The sequence below is a fragment of the Leuresthes tenuis genome, unplaced genomic scaffold, assembly GCF_036924035.1.
Source record: "Leuresthes tenuis unplaced genomic scaffold, fLeuTen1.0.hap1 SCAF_14, whole genome shotgun sequence".
NCBI lineage: Eukaryota > Metazoa > Chordata > Actinopteri > Atheriniformes > Atherinopsidae > Leuresthes > Leuresthes tenuis.
The window spans coordinates 632,501-650,579 of NW_027325368.1; the positions used below are offsets into that span (position 1 = coordinate 632,501).

The 18,079-nt window shown below is 55.7% G+C and overlaps 2 protein-coding genes across 2 annotated transcripts in view; one reads left to right on the top strand and one right to left on the bottom strand.

The window, feature by feature from the left end:
• wdr33 (WD repeat domain 33) overlaps positions 1–14,777 on the top strand; it is a 23,697-nt gene extending 8,920 nt beyond the window's left edge. The window contains 19 exon segments of the mRNA XM_072364618.1: positions 1–36; positions 141–236; positions 1,295–1,446; positions 6,061–6,158; positions 7,223–7,349; positions 7,438–7,592; positions 7,688–7,766; positions 7,911–8,021; positions 8,261–8,355; positions 8,435–8,521; positions 8,596–8,735; positions 8,808–8,963; positions 9,844–10,680; positions 10,759–10,816; positions 10,982–11,199; positions 11,201–11,289; positions 11,364–11,515; positions 12,068–12,247; positions 14,325–14,777. The exon segment at positions 1–36 is cut by the window's left edge and continues 69 nt beyond it. Coding sequence (XP_072220719.1) covers positions 1–36; positions 141–236; positions 1,295–1,446; positions 6,061–6,158; positions 7,223–7,349; positions 7,438–7,592; positions 7,688–7,766; positions 7,911–8,021; positions 8,261–8,355; positions 8,435–8,521; positions 8,596–8,735; positions 8,808–8,963; positions 9,844–10,680; positions 10,759–10,816; positions 10,982–11,199; positions 11,201–11,289; positions 11,364–11,515; positions 12,068–12,247; positions 14,325–14,467 — 3,009 coding nt within the window. The 3' untranslated portion in view covers positions 14,468–14,777.
• A 327-nt stretch (positions 14,778–15,104) lies between these two features.
• On the bottom strand, positions 15,105–16,312 carry sft2d3 (SFT2 domain containing 3). The gene has a single exon (XM_072364619.1). The coding sequence runs from the start codon at positions 16,254–16,256 to the stop codon at positions 15,570–15,572; it is 687 nt and encodes a 228-aa protein (XP_072220720.1). The 5' UTR covers positions 16,257–16,312; the 3' UTR covers positions 15,105–15,569.
• Positions 16,313–18,079: the final 1,767 nt, after the last annotated feature.

Below are 18,079 nucleotides of genomic sequence, written 5' to 3' on the forward strand. Positions count from 1 at the left end.
ACCAACAAAGTAAAGTGTCCCGTGTTCGTGATTCGGGTGAGTCGTCGCCGCCGCCGCCGCATCACTTCCTGTTCACGCCACACAGGTAGCCGGCTCTCACCGGCCTGATCATGTGACCCACTGTTTCCTGTGTTCTGCAGTGGACGCCTGAAGGTCGCCGGCTGGTGACCGGAGCGTCCAGCGGGGAGTTCACGCTGTGGAACGGACTCACCTTCAACTTCGAGACCATCCTGCAGGTAAACATCTTTCCAGCTGTGGGGCATCAATGTACCGACGGTAACCCTCCAATCAGAACCACGGATCAGAACCACAACGCCACCTCGTTACCAGCCCCCTAAAGTTCCCACACGTGGTTTCAGCCTGAAATGTGAAACTGATGTTTTAGCCCTTTAAGCCCCGCCCCCAGCTGAAAGTCCCACATCGGAGCTGGTTTCTGCCACCAGGTAACCGATGAATGAAATAAAACGCTGTTAGCTCCTGAAGCTAACGGGTGTTAGCAGCTGAAGCTAACGGGTGTTAGCAGATGAAGCTAACGGGTGTTAGCAGATGAAGCTAACGGGTGTTAGCAGATGAAGCTAACAGGTGTTAGCAGATGAAGCTAACAGGTGTTGGCTCCTGAAGCTAACAGAGGAAGCTAACAGGTGTTGGCTCCTGAAGCTAACAGAGGAAGCTAACAGGTGTTGGCTCCTGAAGCTAACAGAGGAAGCTAACAGGTGTTAGCAGCTGAAGCTAACAGATGAAGCTAACAGGTTTTAGCAGCTGAAGCTAACAGTTGTTGGCTTATGAAGCTAACAGATGAAGCTAACAGGTGTTAACAGCTGACGCTAACAGGTGTTGGCTCCTGAAGCTAACAGGTGTTAGCAGCTGAAGCTAACAGGTGTTGGCTCCTGAAGCTAACAGGTGTTGGCTCCTGAAGCTAACAGATGAAAGCAGCTGAAGCTAACAGATGAAGCTAACAGATGTTAGCAGATTAAGCTAACAGGTGTTGGCTCCTGAAGCTAAAAGATGAAAGCAGCTGAAGCTAACAGATGAAGCTAACAGGTGTTAGCCCATGAAGCTAACAGGACGTTGAAGATGTTCGGGTGAAATTTAGAGAAAAAGAATAAAAAGTGATGTCATCAGTGATGTCAGCACATTTAAATGATTAAAGTTCTGAGCTTTCAGGTCCCTCAGCAGTTCTCTGACCTCTGATCTGCTTTCGTTAAATAAAGGCAGAGCTGAAAGGATTCTCTGCACAGCGAGTCCGGTTTTCTCTTTTTTCTCCATGTTGTGACTGAAACTTGTGTCCCCGCAGGCCCACGACAGCCCGGTCCGGGCCATGACCTGGTCTCATAACGACATGTGGATGCTGACGGCCGACCACGGCGGCTACGTGAAGTACTGGCAGTCCAACATGAACAACGTCAAGATGTTCCAGGCTCACAAGGAGGCCATCAGAGAAGCCAGGTTTCTACCCAATCTCCCACTCTGTAGTTGGCGGCCACCTGGGGGCGCGGCCTCACGGGGGCGCGGCCTCACGGGGGCGTGGCCACGTGCTGCTGGCTGTGGTTGGACAGATGTGAGCGTGTGCTGCTGATGTTCTGCCTGCTGAGCCGTTTCTGTGATTTGTTGAATAAAGTCAAGTCGCTGCAGCCTCTGTGGGTCGCTGCCGGTTTGGGTGGACGCCTCCGGGTCATTAAAGGCCCACAACCAATAAAGTTTTAGCAGGATCAGTGAATAAAGTGGGCAGCGCCTCTGCTGCTGGTCAGAACCGGCTCCAACCGGCTGCTGGTGTGTTTGAATAAAGGTTTCACCTCCACATGTGCACCTGAAACACAGCTGGGAGCTCCTCCTTCAGGCCCCTCCCTCCTGTGACTCATCAGGGTCACCACCTGTGGCGTCCATGAGCCTCTGCAGAGTCCAGCAGCGCCAGAACCTGATCACGCTGTCTCCGTTGCCTCCTTCAGCGGAGCTGGGTCAGATTCCTGCAACCGGAGAAGAGCACCTCCGGACGAGGTGTTCAGGGGTGAGTTGGAACGTTCCAGCTTCCAGACGACTTGAAAGGGGCTCAGCTGTGGTGGTGATGCGTTCAATGACCTCACCCCCACCTGCATATTCAACCTGGGAGGTCCCTGAATGCATCTGCCTCAGCAGTCACCGGTACGGTGACGTCACGCCTCCATCGATCCACAGGAAGCGGGTTCTGATCAGATGTTTCCCTGACAACAGGGTCTGCTCTGCTCTGATTGGCTCGTTGGAGCAGGAGGATTTTAAAGCAAATGGAGGTGAATAATGTCCCTCCTGGGGTTCCGTACCAGCCTGCAGGTTAAAAGTTGCTTTCAGATTTTAAACATTCAAACTCACATTTGAAAAAATGCCAAAGCACCTGGAGCTGAGGCCCAGCAGCCAGAACGGTGGCGCCGACGGTCCCACGGTACAGAACCACCAACTGGATCTGTGACCAACAGAAGAAGAAAGAACCGAGTCGCCGCTACCTGCAGCGCCTCCAGCTGTTAGATACTGAGTCACTTCAAGGTTTGGGAGTTTGGATCAGAACCTTTGATCTGACCTGGTTCTGATTACATGGGTACAGCCCCCCCCCCGCTCCTCCTGACTGAAGTAATTTTCCTTCATCTCAGGCCCATCAGGTAGAACCTTTTTGTCCTCAGGCAGCAGAGCAGCTGCTTTGGATCTTGGTTCCTGTTGGTCGCCACACCTTCTTCACTCTGATGCAGGTTCTTCTGGGCCTGGTCTACCCAGAACACCTTTTTCCAGGACTGCAGCTCCCTTAAGGACTTCTTGGAATCTGGCCTTCCTGTGACTTTGTCCCAAACACCAGGAGGACGCTGTAGGTCCGGTTCTGGCAGGTCCATGTTTCTTCAGACTGAAGTCGCTGTTCCGTCGCAGCTCGTCTGCTCCTCATTTAGCACTCGCACGATAAAAGGAATCAGCGGTGGGACAACTGTGGTTCGGTGGATCAGGCTTTGGGCCTCGGGCTTCGGGCCTCGGGCCCCGGGCCTCGGGCCTCAGGCTTCGGGCCTCAGGCCCCGGGCTTCGGGCCCCGGGCTTCGGGCCTCAGGCTTCGGGCCTCAGGCTTCGGGCCTCAGGCTTCAGGCTTTGGGCTTCGGGCCTCAGGCCCCGGGCTTCGGGCCTCAGGCTTCGGGCCTCAGGCTTCGGGCTTCGGGCCTCAGGCTTCGGGCCTTGGGCCCCGGGCTTCGGGCCTCAGGCTTCGGGCCTCAGGCTTCGGGCCTCGGGCCTCAGGCTTCAGGCTTTGGGCTTCGGGCCTCAGGCCCCGGGCTTCGGGCCTCAGGCTTCGGGCCTCAGGCTTCGGGCCTCGGGCTTCGGGCCTCAGGCTTCGGGCTTTGGGCTTCGGGCCTTGGGCCTCAGGCCCCGGGCTTTGGGCCTCAGGCTTCGGGCCTCAGGCTTCGGGCCTCAGGCTTCGGGCCTCAGGCTTCGGGCCTCAGGCTTCGGGCTTTGGGCTTCGGGCCTCAGGCCTCGGGCTTCGGGCCTCAGGCTTCGGGCCTCAGGCTTCAGGCCTCGGACCCGATAGCAGCCGACACTAAAGAGGCTTCAGTGTCTAAGAGGAGCAGTACTGCAGTTGTGTGGAATAATCCTGATGATGCGGTATTGTGCTAAATGTCTTGCTACTGTTTCCAACGATAAACTTCAACATTTAATGAAACACCTTAAAGCCTTATATGGTAAACGGCGTGTTTGTGAAAGAGCGAGTCACGCCAGCACAGCGAGTATGAAGCTTCGTCAAAACGGCACGAGAAATTACTCGAGCCATAACGGAGATGTTGGCATGGGGCATGCTCATCACCACGGTGACCAGGTGATGGTGAAGCGTGTTAACGGGTCTGAAGTCCTGTGGAACCGGGTCAGTTTTTACCTCCAGTCCAGCTCACCTGCCAGAAGAACCCATCCACTCCTGTTCTTTCATCCAGGCTGACTCTGGGACAGGCTGGGATCAGCCTGGACCAATCAGATGCCTCCTGACACAGAACTGTAAAGGCCCCGCCCCCATTTACCTGTGCAGGATGAGTGAAACGGAGTTCTGCTTTTGTTTCGTTACTGAAAACCAAGTCTGAGGACCTGGGCCCCTGGTTCTGTTGGGCCCCTGGTTCTGTTGGGCCGGTGCTCCTCCCATGCGTTGCACCGATTAACCTGACATCACGCTGGTTGATTTTCTGACTTGTCCACGTCACACCTGGACTTTACTCCTGTAAAATCTGGGATCCAGTTTAAAACGTTATTTGTTTTCAACGCAGTTAATGGCCTTGCATCCCCCCCCCCCAACGCAGTGGCCCAACCTTTGCAGTGGCCCAACCTTTGCAGTGGCCCAACCTTTGCAGTGGCCCAACCTTGGCGGTGGCCCAACCTTTGCAGTGGCCCAACCTTTGCAGTGGCCCAACCTTTGCAGTGGCCCAACCTTTGCGGTGGCCCAACCTTGGCGGTGGCCCAACCTTTGCAGTGGCCCAACCTTTGCAGTGGCCCAACCTTTGCGGTGGCCCAACCTTGGCGGTGGCCCAACCTTGGCGGTGGCCCAACCTTTGCGGTGGCCCAACCTTGGCGGTGGCCCAACCTTGGCGGTGGCCCAACCTTTGCAGTGGCCCAACCTTTGCAGTGGCCCAACCTTTGCGGTGGCCCAACCTTTGCAGTGGCCCAACCTTTGCGGTGGCCCAACCTTTGCGGTGGCCCAACCTTTGCAGTGGCCCAACCTTTACGGTGGCCCAACCTTTGCGGTGGCCCAACCTTGGCGGTGGCCCAACCTTGGCGGTGGCCCAACCTTTGCGGTGGCCCAACCTTGGCGGTGGCCCAACCTTGGCGGTGGCCCAACCTTTGCAGTGGCCCAACCTTTGCGGTGGCCCAACCTTGGCGGTGGCCCAACCTTGGCGGTGGCCCAACCTTTGCGGTGGCCCAACCTTTGCAGTGGCCCAACCTTTGCGGTGGCCCAACCTTTGCAGTGGCCCTACCTTGGCAGTGGCCCTACCTTGGCAGTGGCCCAACCTTTGCGGTGGCCCAACCTTGGCGGTGGCCCAACCTTGGCGGTGGCCCAACCTTTGCAGTGGCCCAACCTTTGCAGTGGCCCAACCTTTGCGGTGGCCCAACCTTTGCAGTGGCCCAACCTTTGCGGTGGCCCAACCTTTGCGGTGGCCCAACCTTTGCAGTGGCCCAACCTTTACGGTGGCCCAACCTTTGCGGTGGCCCAACCTTGGCGGTGGCCCAACCTTGGCGGTGGCCCAACCTTTGCGGTGGCCCAACCTTTGCGGTGGCCCAACCTTGGCGGTGGCCCAACCTTGGCGGTGGCCCAACCTTTGCAGTGGCCCAACCTTTGCGGTGGCCCAACCTTGGCGGTGGCCCAACCTTTGCAGTGGCCCTACCTTTGCGGTGGCCCAACCTTGGCGGTGGCCCAACCTTTGCAGTGGCCCAACCTTGGCGGTGGCCCAACCTTTGCAGTGGCCCAACCTTTGCGGTGGCCCAACCTTGGCGGTGGCCCAACCTTGGCGGTGGCCCAACCTTTGCGGTGGCCCAACCTTGGCGGTGGCCCAACCTTTGCAGTGGCCCAACCTTTGCGGTGGCCCAACCTTGGCGGTGGCCCAACCTTTGCAGTGGCCCAACCTTGGCGGTGGCCCAACCTTTGCAGTGGCCCAACCTTTGCGGTGGCCCAACCTTGGCGGTGGCCCAACCTTGGCGGTGGCCCAACCTTTGCGGTGGCCCAACCTTTGCAGTGGCCCAACCTTTGCGGTGGCCCAACCTTTGCAGTGGCCCTACCTTGGCAGTGGCCCTACCTTGGCAGTGGCCCTACCTTGGCAGTGGCCCAACCTGCGCGGTGGCCCAACCTTTGCAGTGGCAGGGCCTAAGTCTTGGAATACTCAGACCTACTACAGCTCAAAGCCAGATTAAAAAGCTATTTAAACTGGCTTTTCTCGGGCTGTGGCTCACCTTTCTGTTGTCTTGCTTTCTGTGTAATTACTTTTAAATCTGCTTTTGGAATTGTGAAGCACTTTGGTCAGTCTCTGGTCCTTCTCAGGTGCGATATGAATAAATGTGGATTGATTGATTCTCCTCTTCCTCCAGTTTTTCTCCCACGGATAACAAGTTTGCCACCTGCTCCGACGACGGCACCGTTCGGATCTGGGACTTCCTGCGCTGCCACGAGGAGAGGATCCTCAGAGGTACACGCTGTGCAGCTGGACGCCACGTCAGCTGATCCACGCACACACACTCACAGGAGAGAAAGTAAGACCTGGATCAGAACCGGTCTGAGACCCGAGAGTCTCATCAGCTGATAAAACAGGCAGAGTTACCTGGAGGGAGTATTTCAGGAGCTCAGAGGTCCAGTTTGCTGCTCACCCACCTTCAGTTAGTCATGCTGGATAAACACATGTGTGTACGGTGGCTCTGAGCGGCCAAACAACTCTCAGAAGTTAAAGCAAACGCATGTATGAGGACACCTTAAGTCAGACTTTCATGTTTCTAGTTGCCTGATTAGCTCATGTGGTTTCAAAAAGGCCTTTTTGGGTCAGAACCAGCTCCCGTTACACCTGGCTGCTCTTTTTTCCTTCAGGTTCCTTCTAAAAGATAAGATTTTACTTTATTGATCCCACAACGGGGAAATTTAAGTGAACCCCCAGCAGAACAGAGCAGGAAAACCGTAGTAAAGGGGTAGAAAAGGAGCACTTAAACACAATAAATGCACAGTTGAAAGAGATGAAGAAGCTAAATACTTATTGTGCATGTTGAATTATCTCAGCATGAATTAGTTCACACAGTGAATTACACAGTAACTGAAGGAGCTGCTGAGGGCCCCGCTGAGGGCCCCGCTGAGGGCCCCGCCGTCATAAACAGTCCATAAAACGTCACAGCTGACAGGCAGAACCGAGACACTTTGATCTAAAGACTCGACAAGAAGAAACCAGACGCCAGTTTTCTTCAGTCGGGATCAGAAATCCAAGTTTGATAAGAAGTCCAGCAGCAGTTATTGATCCTGCCGTCACCAAAGAGAAGGAGCTAAACTCTGCTGTGTAGAGTCGCCACAGGGAACGCTGCAGGCTGTGGTGATGGATTTAATTCAGTAGAAGAAGGAAAACTCTGGTGGAAATCCAGCTAAAAGTTTAAATGAATGTTTACATTTTTATTTAATCGTGCAAATATTGTTTTTTTTAAGGTGTCACTTTATGGTGATTGCCGCGGGGCGAGGTTCTGGGGCCCACGGTCAGTATAATGTGTGTGTGCGCAGGTCACGGTGCTGATGTGAAGTGTGTGGACTGGCATCCCACCAAAGGCCTGGTGGTGTCGGGCAGCAAAGACAGCCAGCAGCCCATCAAGTTCTGGGACCCAAAGACCGGACAGAGTCTGGCCACACTGTGAGAGCACCTCACACACTCACCTGCGCTGTGTTGCTGTGGTTGTCATGGCAACAGGCGGTTCACTCGAGCTGGTTTCTCTCCTCAGCCACGCCCACAAGAACACGGTGATGGAGGTTAAGTGGAACCTTAACGGGAACTGGCTGCTCACAGCGTCCCGGGACCACTTGTGCAAACTGTTTGACATCAGGAACCTGAAGGAGGAGCTGCAGGTGTTCAGGGGCCACAAGAAGGAGGCCACAGGTGAGCCACACACAGACCTTTCCTCGGTTCAAAAGGCGTTGCATCATTTTCAACTGTTGAACCCTTTTGCCGAAACACGTCTCTTCTGTCTTCAGCGGTGGCCTGGCATCCAGTCCACGAGGGCCTGTTCGCCAGTGGAGGCTCAGATGGATCGCTGCTTTTCTGGCACACCGGGTGAGAACCACGAACCTGAACAGAACCTGAACAGAACCTGAACAGGACCTGAACAGGACCTGAACAGAAGCTGAACAGGACCTGAACAGAACCTGTCTGAACCTGTTACTGCTTGTCCACTGATGTTCTTGTTGTTTGTGACAGGGTGGAGAAGGAGGTTGGAGGCATGGAGATGGCTCATGAGGGGATGATCTGGAGTCTGGCCTGGCACCCGCTGGGTCACATCCTGTGCTCTGGTTCCAACGACCACACCAGGTAAACAACGTGCACCACGTGCACAGCACAGCGTGCACAACGTGCACAACACTACGTGCACAGCACAGCGTGCACAGCACAGCGTGCACAGCACAGCGTGCACAGCACAGCGTGCACAGCACTGTATCTGCAGCAGAATCCATGGTCATGATGCTGCTTCCTGTTACTCTGACACTCTTTACTGAGGCTCTACAGCTGTGCAGATGTTTGTTTGAGCTCTTCTCGGTTCGCTTCCTCAGCAAGTTCTGGACAAGGAACCGGCCTGGTGACAAGATGAGAGACCGCTACAACCTGAACCTACTGCCTGGGATGTCAGAGGATGGCGTGGAGTACGGTGAGCCGCAGGGGACAAACAGCATGAGGCTGGATGGTGCAGCCTCCGTAGCTGACGGGTCGGTGTTGCTTTGTTTCAGATGACATGGAGCCGAACAGTGTGGCCGCCATCCCTGGGATGGGCATCCCGGAGCAGCTTAAGGCAGCGATGGAGCAGGAGCAGAGCAGTAAGTTTCACACCTGGGAAAAGAATCGCCCTTTGCCTTCCGATGACTCGGGCGTAACTGGGGTGTGTCCGCAGGTAAAGAGGCGGCGCCAGAGGTGGAGATGTCCATCCCCGGTCTGGACTGGGGCATGGATGAGGTCATGGGTAAGGATGCCAAGAAGGTCCCTCAGAAGAAAGTTCCTTATGCCAAACCAATCCCAGCACAGTTCCAGCAGGTGAGTGTCGGAGCTGAGGCCCCTGATGGGTGCTGCTGTACAACGAGGAACTGAACGGATGTCTGTCTGCAGGCCTGGGCGGAGAACAAAGTACCCATGATGCCCCCTTCTGGAGATCTGCCCAAAGACCGAAAGGTGGAGCAGAAGGTGGAGGGGAAGAAGAAAACGCAGGCGGAGCTGGAACAGGAGATGGCAGCACTGCAGTACACCAACCCCATGCTGCTGGAAGTGAGTGTTGGTCACTCCTGAACGGTTTAACTCCCGAACTGTTTAACTCCCGAACGGTTTGACTCCCGAACGGTTTGACTCCTGAACGGTTTAACTCCTGAACGGTTTAACTCCCGAACGGTTTAACCCCTGAACGGTTTGACTCCCGAACGGTTTGACTCCTGAAGGGTTTGACTCCCGAAGGGTTTGACTCCCGAAGGGTTTGACTCCCGAAGGGTTTGACTCCCGAAGGGTTTGACTCCCGAAGGGTTTGACTCCCGAACTGTTTGACTCCCGAACTGTTTGACCCCCGAACGGTTTGACCCCCGAACGGTTTGACCCCCGAACGGTTTGACTCCCGAAGGGTTTGACTCCCGAAGGGTTTGACTCCCGAACGGTTTGACCCCCGAACGGTTTGACCCCCGAACGGTTTGACCCCCGAACTGTTTGACCCCCGAAGGGTTTGACCCCCGAACGGTTTGACCCCCGAACTGTTTGACCCCCGAAGGGTTTGACCCCCGAAGGGTTTGACCCCCGAAGGGTTTGACCCCCGAACGGTTTGACCCCCGAACGGTTTGACCCCCGAACGGTTTGACCCCCGAACGGTTTGACCCCCGAACTGTTTGACCCCCGAAGGGTTTGACCCCCGAAGGGTTTGACCCCCGAACTGTTTGACCCCCGAACGGTTTGACCCCCGAACGGTTTGACCCCCGAACTGTTTGACCCCCGAAGGGTTTGACCCCCGAAGGGTTTGACCCCCGAACGGTTGTTCAGATCAGTTTTAACTCTGAAAGATGTGAAATTGTTCACGAAGCTCAGTTTAAACATTTTAATGTTCCACGTAGAGAAGATTTATCTGAGTGTTCACACAGAATAATGTTCTGGTTCTGTGTCTCTGCAGCAAATGAAGATGAACCAGATGAACCCAGATGGATCCATGGGGCCCCTGCAAGGACCGGGCTCTATGCCCCCCTTCTCCGGTCCTGGCGGGGGCCCCATGCCTCCCGGACAGCAGGGCTTCACTCCGAACATGCCTCCCCAGCAGATGCCCAACAACATGGGTCCTCCTATGGGCCCCGGAGGCATGCAGCCTCCATTCATGCAGCCTGGACAGATGGGGCCATCTTCTGGACCCCAGTCTCATCAGGGACCCCCTCAGAGCATGGGACCATCAGACATGCAGGGGCCACAGAGACATCCTGGCCCTCCGAGAAACATGGGCCCTCAAGGGCCTCATGGTATGGGACCCAGAGGGATGCAGGGCCCCCCCGGTGGGATGATGGGGCCCCCTTCTCGAGGAATGGGTCCAAGGGACCCTCAGGGGCCCCCACCGCAAGGGGGAATGATACCACCTCAAGGGAACATGATGGGCCCCCAGGGCCCCATGCAGGGTGGGATGATGGGGCCCCCAACCAGGACACATGGCAGCATGTCAAACAACTATGGGATGGGCAGCATGCAAGGGCCCCCAGGAGGGATACATGGACCTCCTGGAAACATGCAGGGACCCCCTGGTAACATGCAAGGACCCCATGGAAACTTGCAGGGGCCCCCAGGTAACATGCAAGGACCCCATGGAAACATGCAGGGGCCCCCAGGTAACATGCAAGGACCCCATGGAAAAATGCAGGGCCCCCCAGCTAACATGCAAGGTCCCCATGGAAACATGCAGGGGCCCCCAGGTAACATGCAAGGACCCCATGGAAACATGCAGGAGCCTCCGTACATGCAGCACCAGGTGAGGTCAGGGGCCCCGGTCCAGGATCTGTGGGTTTAAGGCTGAGGAGATCGATTAACTCTGTTTTGGTCTCTGCAGGGTCAGAACTCGGGCCCCATGATGCATGGGATGGGCCAGCAGGGGCCCAGCAACAAAGGTAACACACCAGTTTTTACAGCTGGTTCAGTAAGGTCCCTCGGGGCCCCATTTTCAGGCCCCTGGTTAGTGTTTCATCACTGGTCTGTCTTCAGAGGCCCCGCAAGTTTTTTCTTAAGCAGTGTTTGATCATTCCTAAGAACAGCTGTTCTCTCTGCTTATAAAGGAGACCCTCGGGGGCCACCACCCAAACACCACATGGGCCCTCCAGACCGGCAGGGCCCAGGAGGGCCTGATCAGGGTTCTGGACCGTACTGGGAGGGCAGCCAGCAGGGACGCCGTGGGCCGCAGGACTTTGATGGAGGACAGGACTTCCACGGCAGAGGAGAGGAGGGCTGGAGACCCGGTCCAGGGTACCAAGGGGGCGGAGGTGGGGGGCACCGAGGGGGGGGGGCACCGAGGAGGCGGTGGGAACGGCGGTAACTGGGAGGAGCGCTTTGGTGGGGGAGAGTTCAGAGGACGGCGGGATGACAGGTGAGACCTCAGTCCGAGATGGAGGGAACTAAGTACCGAACTGGGTTCTGTGTCTGAACTGGATTCTGTTGCAGGTTCCGAGGCGGCGGCCGGCCCGGAGGCAGAGGTTACCCCGACGAGTACAGCGGCCAAGAGGAGGGCTACGACACTGAGGAAATGGGCCGAGGCTGGGACACGGGGGCCCGAGGGAGGCCACCGCGAGGAGGAGGTCCACCGAGAGGAGGAGGTGAGGAGCTGGCTCCCCCTGGGGGGCTCTGAGGGGTCCGAAGGTGCTCAGATGAAATGCTGTCCGGTTCTGGCCCTGATGATCTCAGACTGGAATGTTCAGAGCTTCATTTCTGCTGCTCAGATTGATCAATAACCCGCAGTAGATCAGTTCAGGGTTTCAGATGTTGAGTTTAATCTGTAACAGGTGAACCAAAGAAGATCAGATTTACTGATTAACCCCTCCAGGTGGACCTGTTGACCAGGCAGGGCCACACCCTGGAGCGGTGGGCAGCCGGTACCAGGACCTGGGGGGCAGGGGGGTACGGTGCCTTGCTCAAGGGCACCTCGGCCGTGGCAAGGAGGTGGACTGACCCCCCTCCACAGAAACCGGTTTCAGTTTCACCAGTTTCTGAGTAGGAATGGAACCGCCAACCGTCCGGTTGCTGGACTCCCACTCTGTCTGGGTTCTGGTTCTGATCTGCTGTGCACCTCATTCTGAGGCGTCGGAGCTAAATGTTGTGATGGGGTCCAGAGTCTGACTGCCGGGTCGCCCCCCCCCTTCCTGTCTTAGGTCATGACGGATACCGGGACGGGCAGCAGATGCACGACGGCTCGTCTCCGGCCGGCCGGGAGCGTCCGTCCTCTCTGCAGGGGATGGACATGGCGTCTTTGCCGCCACGCAAGCGTCCGTGGCAGGACGGGCCTGGAACCGGCGACCCCCGAGAACGCGAGTCGCCAGGAACCGACGGAGGTGGCGTGCCCACACACACACTTTTATGAGTCATCTGCTTTCGGTTAATTATATTGATTTTAACGACTGAACTTTGTCTCTTCTCTGGTCTCTTCTCTGGTCTCTTCTCTGGTCTCTTCTCCGGTCTCTTCTCTGGTCTCTTCTCTGGTCTCTTCTCTGGTCTCTTCTCTGGTCTCTTCTCTGGTCTCTTCTCCGGTCTCTTCTCCGGTCTCTTCTCTGGTCTCTTCTCTGGTCTCTTCTCTGGTCTCTTCTCTGGTCTCTTCTCTGGTCTCTTCTCTGGTCTCTTCTCCGGTCTCTTCTCCGGTCTCTTCTCCGGTCTCTTCTCTGGTCTCTTCTCTGGTCTCTTCTCCGGTCTCTTCTCCGGTCTCTTCTCTGGTCTCTTCTCTGGTCTCTTCTCTGGTCTCTTCTCTGGTCTCTTCTCTGGTCTCTTCTCTGGTCTCTTCTCTGGTCTCTTCTCTGGTCTCTTCTCCGGTCTCTTCTCCGGTCTCTTCTCTGGTCTCTTCTCTGGTCTCTTCTCCGGTCTCTTCTCTGGTCTCTTCTCTGGTCTCTTCTCCGGTCTCTTCTCTGGTCTCTTCTCTGGTCTCTTCTCTGGTCTCTTCTCCGGTCTCTTCTCCGGTCTCTTCTCTGGTCTCTTCTCTGGTCTCTTCTCTGGTCTCTTCTCCGGTCTCTTCTCCGGTCTCTTCTCTGGTCTCTTCTCTGGTCTCTTCTCTGGTCTCTTCTCTGGTCTCTTCTCTGGTCTCTTCTCTGGTCTCTTCTCTGGTCTCTTCTCCGGTCTCTTCTCTGGTCTCTTCTCTGGTCTCTTCTCCGGTCTCTTCTCCGGTCTCTTCTCTGGTCTCTTCTCCGGTCTCTTCTCCGGTCTCTTCTCTGGTCTCTTCTCTTGTCTCTTCTCTGGTCTCTTCTCCGGTCTCTTCTCCGGTCTCTTCTCCGGTCTCTTCTCCGGTCTCTTCTCCGGTCTCTTCTCCGGTCTCTTCTCTGGTCTCTTCTCTGGTCTCTTCTCTGGTCTCTTCTCTGGTCTCTTCTCCGGTCTCTTCTCTGGTCTCTTCTCCGGTCTCTTCTCTGGTCTCTTCTCTTGTCTCTTCTCCGGTCTCTTCTCCGGTCTCTTCTCTGGTCTCTTCTCTGGTCTCTTCTCTGGTCTCTTCTCTGGTCTCTTCTCCGGTCTCTTCTCTGGTCTCTTCTCTTGTCTCTTCTCCGGTCTCTTCTCCGGTCTCTTCTCTGGTCTCTTCTCTGGTCTCTTCTCTGGTCTCTTCTCTGGTCTCTTCTCCGGTCTCTTCTCTGGTCTCTTCTCTGGTCTCTTCTCTGGTCTCTTCTCTGGTCTCTTCTCTGGTCTCTTCTCTTGTCTCTTCTCCGGTCTCTTCTCCGGTCTCTTCTCTGGTCTCTTCTCTGGTCTCTTCTCTGGTCTCTTCTCTGGTCTCTTCTCTGGTCTCTTCTCTGGTCTCTTCTCTGGTCTCTTCTCCGGTCTCTTCTCTGGTCTCTTCTCTTGTCTCTTCTCTTGTCTCTTCTCCGGTCTCTTCTCCGGTCTCTTCTCTGGTCTCTTCTCTGGTCTCTTCTCTGGTCTCTTCTCTGGTCTCTTCTCTTGTCTCTTCTCTTGTCTCTTCTCCGGTCTCTTCTCCGGTCTCTTCTCTGGTCTCTTCTCTGGTCTCTGCTCTGGTCTCTTCTCTGGTCTCTGCTCTGGTCTCTTCTCTGGTCTCTTCTCTGGTCTCTTCTCTGGTCTCTTCTCCGGTCTCTTCTCTTGTCTCTTCTCTTGTCTCTTCTCTTGTCTCTTCTCCGGTCTCTTCTCCGGTCTCTTCTCTGGTCTCTTCTCTGGTCTCTTCTCTGGTCTCTTCTCTTGTCTCTTCTCCGGTCTCTTCTCTGGTCTCTTCTCCGGTCTCTTCTCCGGTCTCTTCTCCGGTCTCTTCTCCGGTCTCTTCTCTGGTCTCTTCTCTGGTCTCTTCTCTGGTCTCTTCTCTTGTCTCTTCTCCGGTCTCTTCTCTTGTCTCTTCTCCGGTCTCTTCTCCGGTCTCTTCTCTGGTCTCTTCTCTGGTCTCTGCTCTGGTCTCTTCTCTGGTCTCTGCTCTGGTCTCTTCTCTCGTCTCTTCAGGTCGTCCTCCTCAGAGGGACGACGGCGGTTATGGTCCATCCGGCAGAGCACGGGGCGGCTGGGGTCCTGGAGGAGGACCGGGCCCCAGGAGGGGAGGACCACCTCCCAGAGGGGCACCAAGGGGTAGCGTCCGGGGCCGGTAGTCCTAAAAAGAACCATAGAGAACCTCCCATGATCCTCGTCTCCCTGCTGGTTCCTCCACAGACCTGAAACCAGACTCTGATAAATCTTCAGACTGACTTTTGGTCACGTGACCTGTCCCGGCGGGCGGTCTGCGGCGGTGCCCAGCTGAGCCGACAGGTAGAAGAGGCGTGTGTAAAGTACTGTAGGGACTGGTGGTGTTTGTATCTGCGTCTCTTTTATCGCAGCTCGTCTGCAGCTTTTTGTAACAGATTTCTAAGTGTTTTGTGTTTCCACGACTCCACCGAGGTGGACAATAAAGATTCAGCCCTGTGCCGCCTCCGGACTCTTCTCTGAACCAGGACCCTGCAGCGGGCCTCGCCGTCCTGGGCCTGCAGGTCCTGGAGCAGCTGGAAGGTTTGAGACTGGTCCAGGATGGATCAGGTCCTGGTCTGACCGGTTCTGATCCACTGACTCCCAGTCAGAACCTCACTGTTTATAACCACTAAGAACAAAATGGACCGGGCCACCTTAAAAACCCACTTTCAGATCTAAGAAATACGCCAGAGAGAAGCGTCTTACTTCATCTGATCCAAAACTGACAGAAAGTCGGCGGATCAGAACCGTTCATCACTCAGAGGACCATCAACCTCGACTCAGTCCGATGGAGAAGAGTTTATTTATGATTCACTGACAGTTACAAACATCAGAAACATTCACTGAGTCTGGACTGGTTCTGTTGGAGCTGCTCTTCACCATCTGGGCCCCCAGTGGGCTTTCCTGATCCACCTGGAGTCAATAATGAGCCAACATGAAATAAACAGGATGTTTTGTTACTTCAACATGTTCAGAATCTTTATTTTCATTCAGAGTTAATAAAATATAGAAATCATCATGAGGACCGAGGTCGATGTGATAAAGTCACTTTAAATGTGTTTAATAACAGAACTCTTCATCAGAACCTGTGACATCAGGTGTTTCCCAGCTGAAACCAAAGGTATTTGCCTCTGTCACACCTGGACAGGTAAAGTTTCACTGAAACGTCATTTGGTCCCCAGATCAGCTGATTAATACTAAGCAGAGGAATGTAGCACAGTCAGATCTGCCCGGTTCGGGCGGGTCCGGTCAGATGGGCATGGTTTTCCCGGTTACGGTCCTTTTGATGGCGGACGCCGCCATGCCCCCCATGAAGCGGATCCCGGCGCTCCCCCCGGGCAGCAGCGACACCACGTAGCCGAGGATGACGGCGACCTGCAGGGCGGCTCCAAGTGCGGTCAGCACGGTGCTGTGGAGGCTCAACGCCGCGTATAAGGTCCCCCCCAGGGCGCACAGGTAAACCGCGGCTCCCGGGGAGGTGGGCAGGCCGGCGGCCAGTCTGCTTGGCCCCCGCAGGACCGCCACAGCCGCGATAGCGAACAGCGAGCCGAGCGACCACAGCAGCGCGAACTTCCGGGCGTAGAGCAGCAGCAGCGGCGCATAAAGCGCCGATAGTCCGAAGCACAGCGCGGAGAACAGCGCGCACACCCCGAAAGCCACCAGCCGCTGCCGGCGACTCATTCCTGGCAGGCAGGGGTCCGGCTCGGCCGACCACGGCCAAGAAAATCCGCTGTTTACACTGGAGCTCTGACTGGACGGACTGCCGCTGCGGCCTCCCGGCCACGGGCTGGACCACCGACCGAACCAGCTTCCCGGTACCGTCTCCGGGTCCTCCATGTTCAACGTGGTGCTGGAGCTGGACTGGGAGATGGTCTTGGCGCTGCCACCTTTGGACTGGGCCAAATATTCCTGCAGCTGCCGGTTGAGTTCCGCCATGACGCTGGGAGCTAACCGCTAACAGCTAGCAGCTATTCTTCTTCGCTGTTTTTTTTATTGTCGTGAGTTTCTGGTCACTTGTGGCTTCACCGCCTCCCTGACCGGAAGAAAAGCTACACTTGGACGTACAAGATCAATAGCTGGTATTAACCAATATGTAAAATATCCAGATCAATCAATCAGACTTAAAGAGTGAAACTTAATCAAATTAAATCTAATTTAAAATGTTTTAAAAGGTTAAAATCCTTTTAAAATCATTTTCAGAAAGATGGGTTCAGATTTAGTTTTCTGATGTCTAAAGACTGGCTGTGAAGTTACGCTCATTCCTTCAATAAGTTTCACACCACATGACGCTCCTCTTTGGGACCGGTTTATTCTGTACTCCTCATCCTGGGTTCTTCAGTAAGAACTCTGCTTCTTGCTGTCTCAGCCAACTTAATTAGAAAATGTTACGCACTAAATTTGAGGTGGTGTTGGACAAAAATGTAGCCGTCCTCATGGTAACTGCATTATGTGTTGGAGACGGCGAATCCAGGTGAATCGTCCTTGTTTTTTCTCTTAACAAATGTGGAGAGAAACCTCCATCAGAACCAGAACCAGGAAGGGTCCATCTGCCTGGACCAGCTGGGGCTGAGAGGACAGGAAAGAGGGGACAACAAGCAGCGTAACACCAGGCCAGAGATACCTGCTGAGAGAGAGAAACACAAGTTACTGACAGCAATGATGTCATCTGTACATGGAGGGAGGAGAGGTGCATCATGGGAGCTGCTCAGCAGGCTGGGCCTACAGCAGCAGAACATGGAGGGAGGAGAGGTGCATCATGGGAGCTCCCCCAGCAGGCTGGGCCTATAGCAGCAGAACATGGAGGGAGGAGAGGTGCATCATGGGAGCTCCCCAGCAGGCTGGGCCTATAGCAGCAGAACATGGAGGGAGGAGAGGTGCATCATGGGAGCTCCCCAGCAGGCTGGGCCTATAGCAGCAGAACATGGAGGGAGGAGAGGTGCATCATGGGAGCTGCTCAGCAGGCTGGGCCTACAGCAGCAGAACATGGAGGGAGGAGAGGTGCATCATGGGAGCTCCCCAGCAGGCTGGGCCTATAGCAGCAGAACATGGAGGGAGGAGAGGTGCATCATGGGAGCTGCTCAGCAGGCTGGGCCTACAGCAGCAGAACATGGAGGGAGGAGAGGTGCATCATGGGAGCTCCCCAGCAGGCTGGGCCTGTAGCATCAGAACATGGAGGGAGGAGAGGTGCATCATGGGAGCTCCCCAGCAGGCTGGGCCTGTAGCATCAGAACATGGAGGGAGGAGAGGTGCATCATGGGAGCTGCTCAGCAGGCTGGGCCTACAGCAGCAGAACATGGAGGGAGGAGAGGTGCATCATGGGAGCTGCTCAGCAGGCTGGGCCTACAGCAGCAGAACATGGAGGGAGGAGAGGTGCATCATGGGAGCTGCTCAGCAGGCTGGGCCTGTAGCATCAGAACATGGAGGGAGGAGAGGTGCATCATGGGAGCTGCTCAGCAGGCTGGGCCTACAGCAACAGAACATGGAGGGAGGAGAGGTGCATCATGGGAGCTGCTCAGCAGGCTGGGCCTACAGCAGCAGAACATGGAGGGAGGAGAGGTGCATCATGGGAGCTCCCCAGCAGGCTGGGCCTACAGCAGCAGAACATGGAGGGAGGAGAGGTGCATCATGGGAGCTCCCCAGCAGGCTGGGCCTACAGCAGCAGAACATGGAGGGAGGAGAGGTGCATCATGGGAGCTCCCCAGCAGGCTGGGCCTACAGCAGCAGAACATGGAGGGAGGAGAGGTGCATCATGGGAGCTC

Excerpts from the sequence above, each read along its gene's own strand:
- sft2d3 (XM_072364619.1), bottom strand. The coding sequence starts at position 16,256 with ATGGCGGAACTCAACCGGCAGCTGCAGGAATATTTGGCCCAGTCCAAA.